The sequence below is a fragment of the Camarhynchus parvulus genome, chromosome 3, assembly GCF_901933205.1.
Source record: "Camarhynchus parvulus chromosome 3, STF_HiC, whole genome shotgun sequence".
NCBI classification, from domain to species: Eukaryota; Metazoa; Chordata; class Aves; order Passeriformes; family Thraupidae; genus Camarhynchus; species Camarhynchus parvulus.
Window position 1 is genome coordinate 22411947 of NC_044573.1, and position 16830 is coordinate 22428776.

A 16830-nucleotide genomic window follows, 5' to 3' on the forward strand; every position below is an offset into this window, starting at 1 on the left:
ATCCAACAGTTTATCTAGGTAATGTCATATAATTATAGAATATCCAGAGCTGGAACTGGAAACTGGAAGGGACCCACAAGGATCACCAAAGTGCAAGTACTTGCTACATTTTACAGGGTTTTTTCCCTTCTCCTGACCCACCGGTGATCAGAATATTTTTGTAAAATTTAATTTGCAGAAACTTTTATGTATTCATTTCTCCCCTCAATACTTTTCTCTCAAAACATAGCAATATCATTTATTCAGGATTGTGGCTCTAGACTTCCAATTATGTTGTATTTCCTTCTTCCTAATTGTCAGCTTACTGCTTTTTTAAACTGCAGTAACCAAAAGTGCACATATTTTAACTTTAGCCTTCAGGACATCATGTAGGAGAAGAGCATTTATGCATTTTGCACTGCTGTCAATGCATCTTTGCACAAGGTCTATTTTTGCTGTAGGTGGTACGACGCTGTGGATGCAGGAAGTTCACAATGTGGTGGAGCAGTCAGACATCCTTCACTGCAGGACTTCTGCCCAGCCAGCCATTCTGTACCCCTGCAGTAAATCACTCCTAAGTGAGGATGAAATTCACTCTTTGCTGGATGTCTACTAAAGGACACCTTCTCAAAGGTTGGGTGTTCAATCTGATCTAAACTAGGTTGCACAAAATGCCCCTGAACGCAGTGAAGAGTGACAGTGCATCCCATCCCATGCTAAGACAGATGTACATGGGCTGAACTGCCCTCCAGAGAGGCACTCCTCACAATCTGCCAAGGTAAATTGGATAGCTAAAGTACTGGTTTGCAGTTAAGTTAAATCATGGCTGTCCAATTTTCAGACAGCTGTTCAAAGTAAAATACACCTGAAATGCATTGTGTGCTCTCCTCATTGATCTGGACTCTGTTCCTGGTAAACCAGAAAAAGACCAGGAAGAACTTTAGACTTTTATCACCCAACACACTTATGTCCCCTCCCAGCCTAATGCCTTTGTCCATGCTTGATAAAATATTTCCGTCTCTTAACCAAAAGCACTGCACAGGGCTGGTTGCCGGAGTGAGCCCTTCCAAAGAGAACCCTTCTTGTTGGAACATCTCATTTTGAAGTGAAGCATTACTGAATTATGGAGAATACAGGATTAAAAATAGTTTGTTACATAGAAGATATTTCTCCTACTTTCTTGTTAGGCACTTGCGACACTGTCCCTCATGAGAAAATTCTTACTAAAGAAAGATCAAAGTAAATGCTTGCTACAGGAACTTTTTTTCTTTGCAATAACAGGGCAAAATTACATTTTAGAAACAAGCACTAAGGCTGGTCTGAACAGAAAGAATACAGAGAATTTTCAGAACAAAATTAAGAACAAATATTCATACACACAAGACACAGACCTCTGCTCTAATAATTTTGACACCAGTGATTTTAATGATGCACAAAATTATTTTTAAAGCCAGATACATTTAATCCATTTTTCACAAGAGGAACAAAATAAATACTAAAGAATTTGTGTTCAGATATCAACTCCCCTTGTTTGTGGTATGGGGACTGTGGAAAACACTGCCAAAGCACTTCAAAACAAGTATCAGTCAAACAAGAATCCCAGGAAACTTCATCTAAATCCTGTTCTTAAAATGCAATTCACAAACCTTTGATAACAAAGGTATCCCACTTGCATGGTTCTCCTTGAACTGACTGTGCTGGCCCTGTGGTTTAAGTGCTTTCATATCCATATATTTTCTTCTCCGCTCTCCAAAAACTGTAGAGATTTTTGATAATTCTCAGTCTTTGCAAAAGAACAGAGCAGATCCTCTCCAGTAACCAAAGAGCAAAACTAGAAATACATTTCATACATCTTAAGCTTCAGTAAGACTTTCCTTTAAGAGCTTGTTGGTTTAAATTTGCATCACTGTCACACACGTGCTAGCCCGAAGTTGCTCCTCAGCATTCTGTTTCTCAGTATTACACAACAGAACTGCTAATTTCTGACTGTGAAGTGCTGTAGGCTGGGCATTTAGAGCCTTACAATACTGATATTCGGAGGTCCATTTACTTTCCAGACATGAAAATGCCACACACAACATCTTATGTTGCACCTAAACCTGCAGATCTGATTTCTGCTCTGAGATGCATTTTATTGCTGGACTTTAGCCTATATGTTCTTGACTACTTTTTAGTGATCTACGAATGCCAATTACATTTAAAAACTGTGAAGCCCACATCTGTTCTATTTTTTTTCCTACCCATACATGTACAAATCTTTATAGACATAATTCTGTGGGATTTGAACAAAGGAAAGGAACCATCTACTCTTTGCAGCTGACAGTGCACAGGTGGGAGGTTCTGTTTCCACATCTCTCTATTCCCGACCTCAGAGGGATTTTATGTCACACTAGTGCTGCAGAGCCCTCTGCCACCTCAGTCAGCCAATCTCAAGTCCTGCTGGGGGGTTCCTGAGAATGTAGAGATGTCCTCTCAATGCCAATGTCTACTCTCTGGTTTTAGAGCAGTACAAAACCCTGCTTAGGTTTCCTAAACCAAGGTAAGTTTCAAAGAGATCAAAAAGCTTTTAAATAGAGAATATTATTTCTAATATTTTAACCTGAAATTCACAGAACATCATCTTTCTTCTTGACCCAAAGCTAACAATTACTGACTCAAGGCAACTAGATACATATTTAGCAGATCTCAGTAACCTACTGGACATTGTAACATTGCTTTGTCTACCAAGTGAAATGACTCAGATTTGGGTATTACATACAAAAGAGCTCTGGGGGTTCTTTGCCAGATTTCTAGACTATTTTTCACAAGTCAATGACAGAATATCAACATCTGTACTAATCAAAGCTCTCCAGAATCATAATGTACAAAAGAAAATCTTAATTCCTGGGAACTTTATATTGCTTGCATCACACCAGAATGAAGTACAAAGATAAAAACCCACACAAATGCCCTCCTGCCTAACAGAACACCCACTCACCACCACCACCCTTAGTTCTAACAAGTCAAGCATATCCCCACTGAATTTTTATAAGGTGAAGACAAAAGCTTGAGTTCAAGCCAAGTAGCTAGATCATCTCATCTGTTCTTAGGCTGACAAAGGAATGATCAAAGAGTACATATTTGTAGTATTTAGTTTAGTTTGTAAATATTGATGAATTGGATTCACGAGAACAGTGCAGACTACAAACAAATTTATTTAACTTTAGCTTTTAGCATTGCACACTCCAAATGTAGATTTTTGTTGTCTCTCTTACAGACCAGCACTTAAATTTAGTTGAAACTGAAGATGAAGTTTTGAATAGTCCTTCTGGATTTGACTGGCCTTCAATCACAGAATCATTGAATGGCTTGGGTTGGAAGGAACCTTAAAGACCATCCAGTTCCAGTCCCCTGCCATGGGCAGGGGCTTCTCCCACTAGACCAGGTTACTCAGAGATCCATTCAGCCTGACTTTGGACACTTCCAGGGATGGGGCATCCACAACTTCTCTGGACAACCTGTTCCAGTGCCTCCCCATCTTTGCATGGAAGAATTTCTTCCTAGTACCTAATCTAAATGTACCCTCTTTCAGTTTGAAGCCATTGCCCCTTATCCTGTCACTACAGGCTCTTGTAAAAAGTCCCTCTCCATCTTTCTTGTAGTCTCCCTTCAGGTACTGGAAGGCCACAATTAGGTCACCCCAAAAGCCTTCTCTTCTCCAAGCTGAACAATCCCAATTCTCTCAGCATTTCCTCACAGGAGAGGTGCTCCATCCCTCTAATCTCAGCTGCCTCCTCTGGACTCACTCCAACAGGTCCCTGTCCTTCCTGTGCTGGGGACCCCAGAGCTGGACACAGCACTGCAGGAGGGGTCTCACCAGAGGGGAGCAGAGAGGCAGAATCCCCTTCCTTGGCCTGCTGCCCAGGCTCCTTTTGATGTAGCCCAAAACACATTTGGCTTTCTGGGCTGCCAGTGAACATTGCTGCGTCATGTCCAGCTTTTCATCCACCAGCACCCCCAAGTCCTCGGCAGGGCTGCTCTCAATCTGCTCAACCCCCAGCCTGGAGTGACACCAGAGTTCACCCCATTTGCTCTACAGTAAGAAAACCACAATGCATCAGGTGTGTAGATGCAATAAAATTTTTGTGGATGTTTCAGCTTGTACATGGGAGTTGTCAGAACAACAATGCAGTTAAAAAATACACTCACAGGCATCTGAGTGATCAAATAAAAGAGGCATGCAAAGCTCACAGAGCTGAACACTGAGATTTCTACTGGTGGAGTATGAGCTGCGCTAAGCAAAAGCTTTCATGTTCTAAAAATAAAGTTAATTTGATTAAAACATCATGGAAACAAAGATGCAAATGACTAAACTAATTTCCTATTCCTGTCTTAGATGACTGGTACCTAATCCTTAAGTAACTCTTTGTATTCAAGTGCAGGAGGAATGGACCAAAGAACTACCTCCTCCAAGAAAAAAAACAAACTTAGAAAAACAATAAATAATTGATTGATTCTGTTTTAATTAAATATTGTTATACTTCATAAAACATTACCCTCCATCAGCTGCAAACCCCTGCACAACCACTAACCTTTCTAACAAAGAAGGCATACTTTCTTGATATATATTCTCATTTAATATACAGATTGCATTATGTAAATAATTTGTACGGGGCTGTAAGCCTGAGATAGATAACTTCACTAACCCTTTTTTTTTCTTTTAATAAATAAGAAGAGATGTTCAAATTTACTTTCAACTTTTTCTCTCAGCTTATTTTCTACTATTAGCCAACCAACTGGAAGGAAATAATTTAAGAGAAAACAAAGCCTTTCAAAAAACAGAAAACAAGTATTTTATGCTTTAAAGAGCAAGATCTAGTACTCCCTCTTTCCTGCCCAGTATTAACAAAAAGCTTCACTATATTTCATGCTAAAAATGTTCCTTTCTTCAAGCTCTTTGAATGGTTTTTCTCCCTTAGTTCAGAAGATAAACTGTTCCGCTCATATACATAACTTACTCCTTAAGAGTTTCACTATTTTGGGATGCTTAAGTAGCATCTTGGAACTCCAGAGCTGATTTCTAAGCCATTGAAAGGAACACGAGGAGAAAACACTGCAATAGACTGTGGTGGTCTTTTTAAGAGAACACTTCTAGGCACAGAAGCCTATTAGTACTTCCCTCTTGAGGAAGAAATATTCCTCTGCAGGATCTTCATTTGCCTGGCAGCAGTAAGAATCTAAAAAGAAAACTGGTCCTACTTACACTGACCTCTGGCAAAACAATTAAAACTCGCTCTGTCTCCTGAGTCAGCTCAGAGCATGTCCCATACTGCTTGTTCAGCAGCACCACAGGCTGACACTGTCACCCAAGTTCCCCTGTCCCCACACTTGTCCTCAATAGTCAGCAGGTCCCCAGCCTGAAATCACATTCACTACAAAAAAAAAGCCATGAATGCTTGCTCAGTTATGCTGTATTATGCAGATCTCACCCACTGCCATCTACAGAATCTATGGGGTTGGCTTTAGTACACCCATCCTTCTTGACGTGTGTGAAATGCAGAGCGGGGAAAAAATTCAACTTGGTAACTTGTCACCCATTTATTACTTGATCTTCACTGATTTCTCTTGTCAGAGAAGCCTGATAGCCCTCCTTCTAGGCTTGAATGGGAGAAAAGCAATGTTTCTTTGTAGCCATGCAGCTTGCAGAGTTATTTGAATTTTCTCAAATTTTTGATAGTTTTTACCAGAAAAAAATTAACTCCCAGTTAGTGCACTGAGAGAAAAACCTGGCTCAGCCCACCCAAGGTAACATTTGGAACATTCTGTTATCTAGAAAGCACATAAAAATAAACTTGCCTTCCATAAAGATCCTGTTCCAGTAAATTTTTCCAACTTGATTTCCTCCAAGAAATATTAGATTTGATAAAATCAGCATTGAAGTGCTAACAGATGCTAGGACAGCATGAAGTCGACGACGAAATCTTGGCGAGAAGAAACGTTCCTGAGGGGCAAAACAAAAGGTGCACATGAAGTTAACAATCCCTGCAAATCTTCAAGCAGCATTAAAAAAAGACATTGCCATTACAAAAAACAACTTTCCTACACAAGTGCAAATCTTTATGGAACAGATCCCAAAGATTTTAAAATATCTAACAGAATCTCTCACCAATGCCATTCAAGTTGGAGAAGGCTTCCTGATTAAAAGCACTCTTGAATCATAGTAATGGCTGGAAGTGACCTATGAAGGATCAAAGCAGGGTCAGCTAGAGAAGGCTGCTCAGGGTTTTGTTTGGTTTTTGAATATCTGTTTGGGTTTTGAATATCCCCAGTGATGCAGACTGCTCAACCTCAACCGCTGGGCAACTCCTCACAATAAAAGAGATTTTTTTGTATTTAAATGTAATTTTTTATGTTTGAATTGGATTTCAGTCTGTGCCCCCTGCCTTTTGTCCTGTCACTGAATACCACTTAAAAAAGCCTGTAGTTGGGTATTTATACACATGGATTAGATTCCCCTGAGCCTTCTCTGCTCCAGGCTGAACAGCCCCAGCTCTCTCAGCTTCTGCTCTTACAGCAGAGGTTTCAGTCCCTTTACTATCAGTCCATGTCCCTGGCTGGGGAGCCCAGAATGGGACACAGTTCCATACATTCAGTGGATTAATTCTTATTTTACAAAATATGCTCCTTGATGAATTTTTGCTGACAGATGTAAACAGTAGCAATGTTCTAGGGTGGATGATACTTCCAATAGGATCCAATATAGAGTAAAACCCTTCAGTACACAGCAAACAGCATCAAACAACTTCAGAAGTCATTAATCCTCGGGTTGGTTAATAAGACATCATTGAAACATTCTAGAATCAGATTAGATCTGGTTATAGCAATGACTCTAAACAAATAGATACCTCTAAAAAAGGTTCACATATACATGCAGTCTCAAATTTTCTTTTCAGTGCAAATGTTATCGCTCATGTCCAAGAAGTGTAATTATCCAGATTTTGGTACTGTTGTCCTAATGATACAAATAAAGGAGGCCTCTCTCTACCATATACTAGTTTACATTTTTCTGAATCTGTATTTTGCATTATCACCTGAAATGTAAGTACAGCATGGAGACTGCAAGAAGATGGTAAAAGAAGGATGAGGGAGTTTTAGCTTTCTCCATTATTCAGTTGCTAGAGGAAAATTTAAAGAACATTTACAGCACTTCACCAAGAAATATTGTCTCATTACTACACAAGGAAAAATATCCTGTACATTATGGCCCCAGGCTGAAAGCCTCTGTACATAGTGCTTGAATTTTCAAGAGACTGAATGCTTTGTGTGAAGTCATGACCATTTTCCAGGGCATGGGAAATAAGGGAAGTATGAGGGACTGCTCAGCCTTCATCTCATAAATGGTGACGTTGCAGAAAGCAAAGTCTTGTGACTGCAGCACCAAAAAAAAAAAAAAAAACCCAAAAAAGCAGTAATTAATCTTTAATAGCTACAGGCAGGCCAGAATTCATGCTCAGATACCTGAAACAACATAAACACATGCTCAAAGCACACCTAAAAATACGTTTCTAGACAATTAAATTGCTCCTTCTGTAAGCATCAAAACAAATGTTTCAAGTGCTAGATTATAGAGACAAATCTTCAAATAAATGACAGTTACAGGCATAGAAATACAATTTCAAAATATTACTGCAAAGTAATCTCTGGGAAATTGAACGTTAGCCTTGGTCAGAACTATATCTAGTATATGAGTCAGCCTGAGTCAGCACAAGAATGAGGACAGATAAGGTTTAAGGACAAGTGCTCTGTATCAGTCAGTATGTACAATAGAGCAATAGCCAATCTTCCACACAATGCTATGAATAATAGTCATGAATGAAAACAGAGACTGAGATCTTTCTCTGAAAATTCTGGATGAAAACTAGGGCATGATAGGAAGAGGTAGAGAATATAAAAAATTGAGTTAATGAAAGAACTTCTTCCCTTTCTAGTACTTCACAACTCCAAAGCTATCCAAAGACTTCCAATACCTTCTCCTTCTGTTCACACACACATAGAGTATAGCTTAAGTTTGTCTCTTCCTGAAAGGCATAGTTTCAATGTATGGTCCTACACATGAAAAATGTATGTCTTTTCAGAATGTCTAAGTGTAGGCACACAGAGAAAACATGTGAAATCTTGCTATGAAATCCATGTTAACAGCAAAGTTTAAATAAGAACAAGTTATGATCGTGGTAGCTCAAATTAAGCTACAGCTCAAATAGAGCATTTTCTATCATCAGATCTACCTTTCACTCTCCCTTTGTCTATCAAACTTACTTGTTAACTCTAAGGAAAAACAGTTTTAGTTAAGAAAGGTAAAAAATCCTCTGCTAAACAATAGAAAGAGTTGGAGATGGACAACCCATCAGACAGCTGGTGTTTTATTGCATTTTCCATCAAAGTAATGATCATACTTGTTAAGTTTCTAAAGTTTGCCTGTTTTACAACCCAAAGCAGTACAACTAAAACAACATAAATAGCTAAAAAAGTTCTGCTACCTTTTTTTGTTTTAATGAGTATAGTTACTAAAAAAATAAACTGTCACATATAGTACATCACCTTTTACAGAACTGCTGCACATTAAACAAGGCAAGTTAAATGTAGTATAGACCATAAAAGCCCTTAGCCATTTATAAGGTATAAAGGAGCAGTTTATGACAGATACAGTTTAGACAAGCACTGAATCTTCACTGGGTTTTTCTGTAGCTAATTTCCATTAGCTTGACTAGCCATTGATCCAAAAAGCAGTAAACATTTTCCCGACAGTCTTTGATGTCAATGCAGATTTTTCTCAGCTGCTATAAAAGTAAAAAAGAAAACTTTTCTTAAACATCTCAAGCCATCTAGAATAAGCTAACTGGGAAAGTACCAGAGCTGGTAGTGTGCTCAAATTAATGTGTTGAAAGCATTATTTAGCAATGAAAAAGAAATTACAGTGGTCTAGATAACCCATAACAACAATTTTATTTAAATATTTACAAGCTTGTAAATTTTGTGAATGTACGACAAATTGTTTACATCAAAGCGAACTTAAACTCTCCACACCCACAACTCTTCATTATGCCATTTAATGCTTTTCACAATATGCTCCATTACAGCAATATAAACAACTGCTATGGATTTGTGGTGTTTCTCTGGATTTTAGTGCTGTCTCTTTCTCTCTCCTCTTTCTTGTTGGAAATACAGCCAGAAGACAGAATGTCAATCTTGTGTTAAAATGACAATGAAACCATGGCTGCCTGGCTGAAACCCTAGTTTGCATCCCTCCTCAATGCTCCATCTTATAACCTCACATCAATGCTTTACCATACTTCACTTTTAGTAATCACCAGCATCCCCAATTCCCCCACACGTTGTGTAATAAATGGACTGTAGCACTTAAACTACACCAAAAAAAAAAAAAAAAAAAAATACTATCATGATACTCAGCCCAACTGCATGCAGCATGGCATAGAAGGTGACTTGTAAAACATCGGCTCAGGCAACCTTTTCTGGAACTGAATGGAGTTCAGGCTATTATTTCAAACCCATTCCTGCTGCTCATGAAGATCAGCCTCAGACATTTTTGCCAGATGTTGGGAAAAACTTCCCTCTGCACATTGTTTGGTCTAGCAAAACTGGCTGCTATCAGAGCTCTCCCAATGTTGCAGCCTTTGCAGCCATCTTACAAAAATAAATGGTACTATCATGTACCTTGACAAGGAAATCTTAGGCGTTTGAGAGTGGAAGAGGAAGACAGGCGTGAAAAGAAACTGCACAGTCCAAACATTTCCATTCCTAAATCCATTTCCACTTACACATGCATGTCACATTTAGCCTCTAAGAGAAAACCAAGCCAGAAACGGGAAGCTTGTATAATGGTTGTCTCTCGAGAAAGCTGACGAAGGACAACACACACCAGAATAGATCATTTAGGTGAGAATTAAGAGTTAAGGTAAAGGACATGGTGGAATTTTGAGTTAGAGAGAAAATACTTATTTAATTTGCTATGCAAGTTAATTACACCACTATGAGCACAAAATACACAAACATGGCAGGAGAAGTGGCTTCAAGCAGCAGAGCAGAATTTAAAGGAACTTCTCTCTAGTGTCACTTAGAGCTACCAACAGTAAATTTGCATTTTTACAGGACTGTTCACAAAGATAGCACTGAATTGCATGGAAAGATTAAATTGAGAGTCCAGGTAAATGCATTTATTTCTTGGAGCTAGCCAACAACAGAGAAAATCCTGTGGGGAAGAATGACCAGGATAAGTAATCCAGTCTTCCAGACGGAAGCTAGAAATGACAGGACAAGAGAGAGTGGCTTCAAACAGAAAGAGCTTAGCTTTAGATTAGGTATCAAAAAAACATTCTTTACTGTAAGGGTGTGAGGCACTGGTTGCCCAGAGAAGCTGTGGATGCCCCATCCCTGGAAGTGTTCAAGGCCAGGCTGGATGGATCTGTGAGCAACCTGATCTAGTAGAAAGTGTCCCTGTCCATGGCAGGGGGTTGGAACTAGATGATCTTTAAGGTCCCTTCCAACTCAAACTATTCTGTAATTCTATGAAGTTGAGGAGACACCTAAGACTGAATTCTGTACAGCAGTCAAAAGTAGACAGTCCCATACATAATATCACACTGATGTTTTTTACAGAAATAGATCCCTCAGTATTTTATCAGGGAAGCAAGCCTACATTTTCCTACACCAACCACTCACACTTTTCCTAGCAAAAGTGGTGGCATCATGGTGATTTGGCATATCCCAAAGGCTCGTCATTGAGAGAGCTGCCAAATCCAGCTGCAGGGGCTTGTTCTGGGAGCAGGTCTGAAGCAGGACACTGGGTTAGGCAGGGCTCAGGAACAGGGGCACATGTTTGCCACCATGCTGCAAACCCAGCTCAACGACAGAGTGACAAGTGGCAGGCAGTCTCCCCTGACAGACATTAGCTGGGAACTTCTTGGCAAACACTCATAAGATGGAAAACATCTACGTGTGCTGCATTTGCAAAACATCTCATTTATAGAGCTGTTCTGGGACAGACTAAAGAAAACTTCTCCATTAAGTCAGTGACGTTATCAAGCTTGCTTATACTGAAAATACTTTAACAAGTCCCATGTAAAGGAATTAAATTTCCTGCAACTTAAGCAAGAGTCTATTTTCATGGAGGAAAACAGAGATTCACAACATTTATATCTTTATGAACTACCCATCCAGAGAATTGATGATCCAAGTACATGGTAAAACAAGAGCGTGTGATAAAATTGGAGAAGCAGCTGAATTATCTCTTATGTGAACATATGCGCTGTGGAAGAAGACTGCCAGATACTATGACCAGAGTGACATGAAACATACTTGATACTACAAACTGCAAACTAGAGACTACATTATTCTATTTTCATCTGCCTTTGCTTTTTAAGGATCAAGACAACCTAGAACAACTTTTAGAAGATATTTCTTCTTTTAAAAGCATACAATATTTTATTACTCTCTGTTCTACAGACTTCATTCTCCCACTCAAACCTATCAGCCAAATAAGATATAGAAACTGCACTATTTATTGTGTTGAAGAAATAGAGCAAATTAACTACCATGAAAATAACACCTAGTCCTGCATTATCTCTCATTGCCTCTCCCGGTGTATGAGAGGAGACTAAGTGTGCTTCCTACAGTTCCATCCTTTCAATTTCCTCAAGGCTTTTATTAGACAAACAATGCTTAAAATCTGATGCAAGGTTGACTCATCTTTACGTCACAAAACCAAAATTAAACGTTTGTTGCAATAGTCTGTTATTTAGGGTTTACAAGGATTTCTGCGGGGAGGTGATGGATGGATGGATGGAGGATGGATGGATGGATGGATGGATGGATGGATGGATGGATGGATGGATGGATGGATGGATGGATGGATGGATGGATGTTTATGAGTAAAGCTGCCCTGTACAGGAGGGGTACAGGTGGTGTTCTTATGCATATCAGCAAAGAGCTTAGAAAAAACCTCAAAGTTCTTTTTACTAGTGCAATTTTCTGAGCTTCAGTTTTTACCCTCCACTAAAGAATTAAGCCCCCTTCACAACGTCCATACTTTTTGACAAAAGGCATACCATTCAATCAATCTTAAAGGTGCCAACCCTCCTCAAATGCTTTGTTTCAGAAAATGTGCTCAGGTAAATGACAAGCTAACTCTTCAATGCCCTGAACCCCAGGAATCGCCACATTACAGCAAGAGCGAACACCCCAATACAAATCCTGAATCTGGGTCATCCGCAATGCAGCCGTTTGCCAAAAATAACGGGACAGCAGAAACCAGGAGCATGGGTGAAAAGCTGAAAGAGAGCGAGGAGCAGATGGGACAGTGGGAAGGGAGGCGACACATCCTGACTAACAGTTCCTGGCTATTTTATCTATCTGCACACTGAAAGTGGAGGGCAGGGTGTGACTGAGCAGCTGGGGGAGCAGATGGGACGGAGGAAAGGCTGAAAATTGTGACAAAGCTCTGCCAAACAGAATGTCAATTTATTTAATTTTTAAAGTGAGCAGTAGAAATAAAGATGGGTTGGGTGCAAGCAATGGAGCATCTTATGTGTGTTAATACACATTGTCAGCAGGCAAAGGGTCATAGTGACAGAAGTGCATTTGGGAGACTGCAGAAACAAAGGGAGGGACTACACGTGCTCATTAATGATAACAGAAGTTATGCTTGAAGATCAACAGGAGCCAGGGAAAGGCAGTTCATGAGAGGCTGACATCTCAATATGGCACACATTCCTGCACTCTGAAGCTGAGGGACAGATGTTCAACAGAGTAAGAGTAGAGACTGTAGCACAGAACAGAAGAGCAACAAAAATAAAGAATGCTGGTTGAACACATGTACAAAATATTAATTTATGAATTCATCTAAAAGAAATTGTGGAATCCCCAGTGGTGCAACATACGAAGAAAGGAAGAGACCAGCAAGAGGAAAGTGAACAAGATGTGCTACCAGATCTTATCCATCAATAACTTCCACACTAAGCAGAAGAATAAATTTACTTCCTCATCAACATACACTGTACCCTTCAGTAATCATGGCAATCATTCCTGTTCTGTTCTTCACCTAACTCTAACCCAGAAACATCCCCTTTATTTCAGTTTGCTTCATTTTTCTGGCATTTCATTTTGCTTGCAGTTTTTCCCTCCCTTCTGCCCAATCTGAACTGTGGCTTGAGGTCATATCCCATTTCTTTTCAAGTTATATACTTTCCTTGCAAAGCAAAGGTAAAAATTAGCTCCTGGAAGGTTCACACACAAAAGCAGGAACTGACAGCATTTTTCCAAGAGACAGGATGATGCAAACAACCTGTAATTCCCTAGATAACTCCTATAAAAAGAGGACCACACAATTAAAATCAAGCAGCTGTCAGTTAAGATCTATTTTCACAAATAGAACTTGATTCTGAATTTAGGAATAAATGCTATATATAGTATTTGAGAAGATACTCATCTTCTCTATTGAAGTCTTACTAAACATTCACTCAACAAAACGCTGTCTTGCACTAGCACCATTTCATTTTTAGATTTTCCAATAGATCTACATTTATAGCATCTCTCAGCAAAGAGCCAACTCCCCCTTCTGTTTGAAGAAAGCCTCCTACCAGCTCGTATGTATCCACTACATTTACAGATGCATGTGTGGAAGTTTGACATACACACAAGGAAATTTCTGTACTTCTACATTTAACTCTTTACTCTCAAAGAAACTGCTCATTTATTCTTTTTTAAGTGGCAACTTGTGAAAAGTGCAAAATGAACAGCACTGAAATGCACCATCCTCTTTTCTGTTTTATGTTTAAAGCAGGGAATTTAGCCAAGTAATGGCAGTGTACATAGTCCTGTAAATGTGTCTCAGCTCTCACTGATCGAGAGATTTGTGCACTCTGCTCTGTGTCCAGGTCCTTGACATCCCTGTTTTTGTTCTTTGGGTTCTCATTCTGCCCATGTTGTTCTCTCAGTTCTTTCATCCACATTTTAACATTTTTAGCTTTTAAACTGTAATCCAGTTGGGAAGGGATCCAACTTCATCAATCATTAGTGCTGAATTTTGATCTTGCCCCTTTTGACGGTTACCAAATAAATAATACACAGTAATAATCCCTATGGAGACATTTGACAAACACCATCAGCAAATAAAGACCATTCTTTCCCTGCAGCAATGTTCTGTAGCTCAAGGCAGAGGAGGAAGAACAGAGTGCAACCACTCCTCAGGACTTTAACTCTTATTTCTGTAACTGCTGACATCTATTGCCTGGACTAATTTTTCAGGCAAACCACAGAGGGAGGCTGTATTCTTGTAACAGTAACAAAGAAGCACATAACCAGCATCATTCTGCCTTGTTTTCACACTGTAGCATGATTTAGTTGCTTTTCAAACAGCATTAATGACCTAGCACCAGAAAATTGTCCAATGTCTCCAAAATGGAAGAGGAAGTAAATAATGCTGGTAGGTGGGATAAATGGTTTTTGGGGTTTTTTTATGACAACCAAGCAGCTATGCCAGGGGCTTCCCAGCTGACATTATTGTCTGGAGCAGAGCAGTAACCATATCAGAGAAATGGTTTCTCTACTTCTGGCATCAAAAATAATATTTCTTGCAAAGATTAAACAAAAAAAAAGCCTCAAAAGCTAGAAAACAATAAAATGTTATCTCTGAATTATTTCTGCAGTCATTTTTGTCATTTACCACACAGAATTCTGTATCACATTGCATGTGCTTGTCCTTCTACTACATTTTCAGCCTTTGTTACCGAGTCTGAGATAAGAAGATCCCTCAGCAAAGAAAACCAGTGCCACAATGCAAGTGTGTGACTGTGTGAGCACTTTTTAGCCGGGCACTCAAAACGTTACGGGATTTACTTCCATTAAGACAAATGAAACCTTACCACAGAAGGGTGGAGAAGAGAGAAAAAAATAAAATCAAGCAAAAGCAGAAACATGGCAAGAATTGCTTGACTCAGAACTATTGTTAGCAAAGCTAGAAGTCACTGGATTGACTAGGATGCATCAGGCAACCCATATTTACCTTTGATGGTCATTCAGCATCTCAGTACAGAACAGCACCTTGACTCAGCTTGCTGCTTCTGAGTATCAAAGACCAGTAGTCACAAATCTGCCCTGACTAATGTTCACATCTAGAAGCAGAAATTTCCATGTATTTTGAGTCAGAGTATGTCTACTTTGGATAGTAAAGATTTCTGGCTAGAGCGATGATATGGCTGAACTCAAGGTCAGGGTGGGCAGTAGGGACTGAGTGGCAAGCTCCAAGCCCCTTCCCCTCATCTGGGTTTTGACATTTTGGTTGGTACCTAGTCTCAAAAAACAATTCTGCATTAGAGAATAAGAGTCTGATTAAGGGAATTAGTTCATTCTTAGAAAGTGAAGTAACAAACTCCAACACAATTCTACAGCAAGTGCATAAAGATGCTATGAAGAAAGTACCATTGGTAATGCCTGTCACTTAACCAAATCACTACACTGCAATAAAATTGTGTAAGAATTATATAAAACTATAGGAAAAAAGAAAAGGCCAGACTGGCTTGACAATAGTATACAAGAGATATAAGTACTTTTTCCACCAAATGAAGTAAGAGGAAGATCAAAGGCCCAGTGCATGCTGAAGAACAGCTGTTAGAGTTTTTATTTATTGTAGAGATCTTATTAATCTTCCAAGGTGGTCAACAAACATACCTCCCTCAAATGACTTTGTAATGTTTAGACAGATCTTGTCTCTACTGAAGAAGGAAACTTTACTTGTCTCATTGTAGTTCACAGTGAGTTATACTTGCAAAAAGATTGAAAGGAAATAATTACTAATTTTTCAATGTATATAGGACACATACATTGAATATGTATATGGTTGTGAAATATACAGGCACTTCCATCTTGGTCAGGATGAATGTGTGCCCCAGCACAGCCAGAGTAATTAATGCAGCAGAACCCAACTAGCTTCTTTGTTTTACTGCTCATAAATACAGAGGTTCAGTCTGCTACCCTGCGCTGTTTATGCACATTTACAAGTGGGAGGTTCCAAGCAGTTGAGCACCTCCCCTTCCATTTCCTTTCCTTGGCTTTTGTCTCTTACACTGGATTGCTTTGGGTGCTTTTCAGATTCCTCTCCATGAGCTAAAGCATCTAGCAATAAAATAACCCAAGGAAGTTGAGCTTTCTGCAGCCACAAAGAGCTAGATCAGCTGAGCAAAGATTCCAGCAGGAAGGCATGAGGAGGAGGAAGTGGTGAGACAGCAAGGAAGGCAGGAAAGAGAAATTAAACCTTTCCCCCTTCAACAGCAATGAGCTTTTAGATCAGCTTAATTCCCTGTGAAACCAGAGGTTAGGCTAACTAGAACCTTTTCATGCTCCACACCAGCTGTCTGCAGGATCACTGCGCAATGCACAGCTTACTATGAATAAATGCAGAAATTTTTATGCATCTAGCAGAACCAACAGGGCAAACAAAATTAAGCAGAAAAAAAAAAAAAAAAGCCTCACTCCCACCCAAACTATGAAAATCATCTAAAATTCTTCTGCCTGGAAAGCTGAGGATACCAGTTGTCATTGACCCCATCTTTGGTGCACAAAATAATGGTGATCTTTTAAGTACAGAGACAAATGTATGGAGTTCATTCCTCTAGGGAAAACAATAATCTAACACACTAATGAAGTCTTATCTAAACCACTAAAAAAACCATGGACATCATATAAAATGCTTCTCCTTTTGCAAAGGGGGCCTGAATAGGAAATGACAGCATATTGAAATGGACTTAATTAGTGCACCTCATTGCAGCCATAAATGAAAATGTAGAAATCAAAGTATTCTAT

General features: G+C 39.3%; 1 protein-coding gene across 4 annotated transcripts in view; it reads right to left on the reverse strand.

The window, feature by feature from the left end:
• The window catches only part of HHAT (hedgehog acyltransferase), a 152009-nt gene that overhangs the window by 57080 nt on the left and 78099 nt on the right, over positions 1–16830 (reverse strand). For all 4 annotated transcript variants that reach the window (XR_004060575.1, XR_004060576.1, XR_004060574.1 and 1 more), the window contains exon 11: positions 5815–5959. Coding sequence is in view for 1 of the 4 variants with exons in the window: in XM_030944549.1 (XP_030800409.1) it covers positions 5815–5959 (145 nt within the window). In the remaining 3 variants the exon portion in view is untranslated. The remainder of the gene's footprint in view (positions 1–5814; positions 5960–16830) is intronic.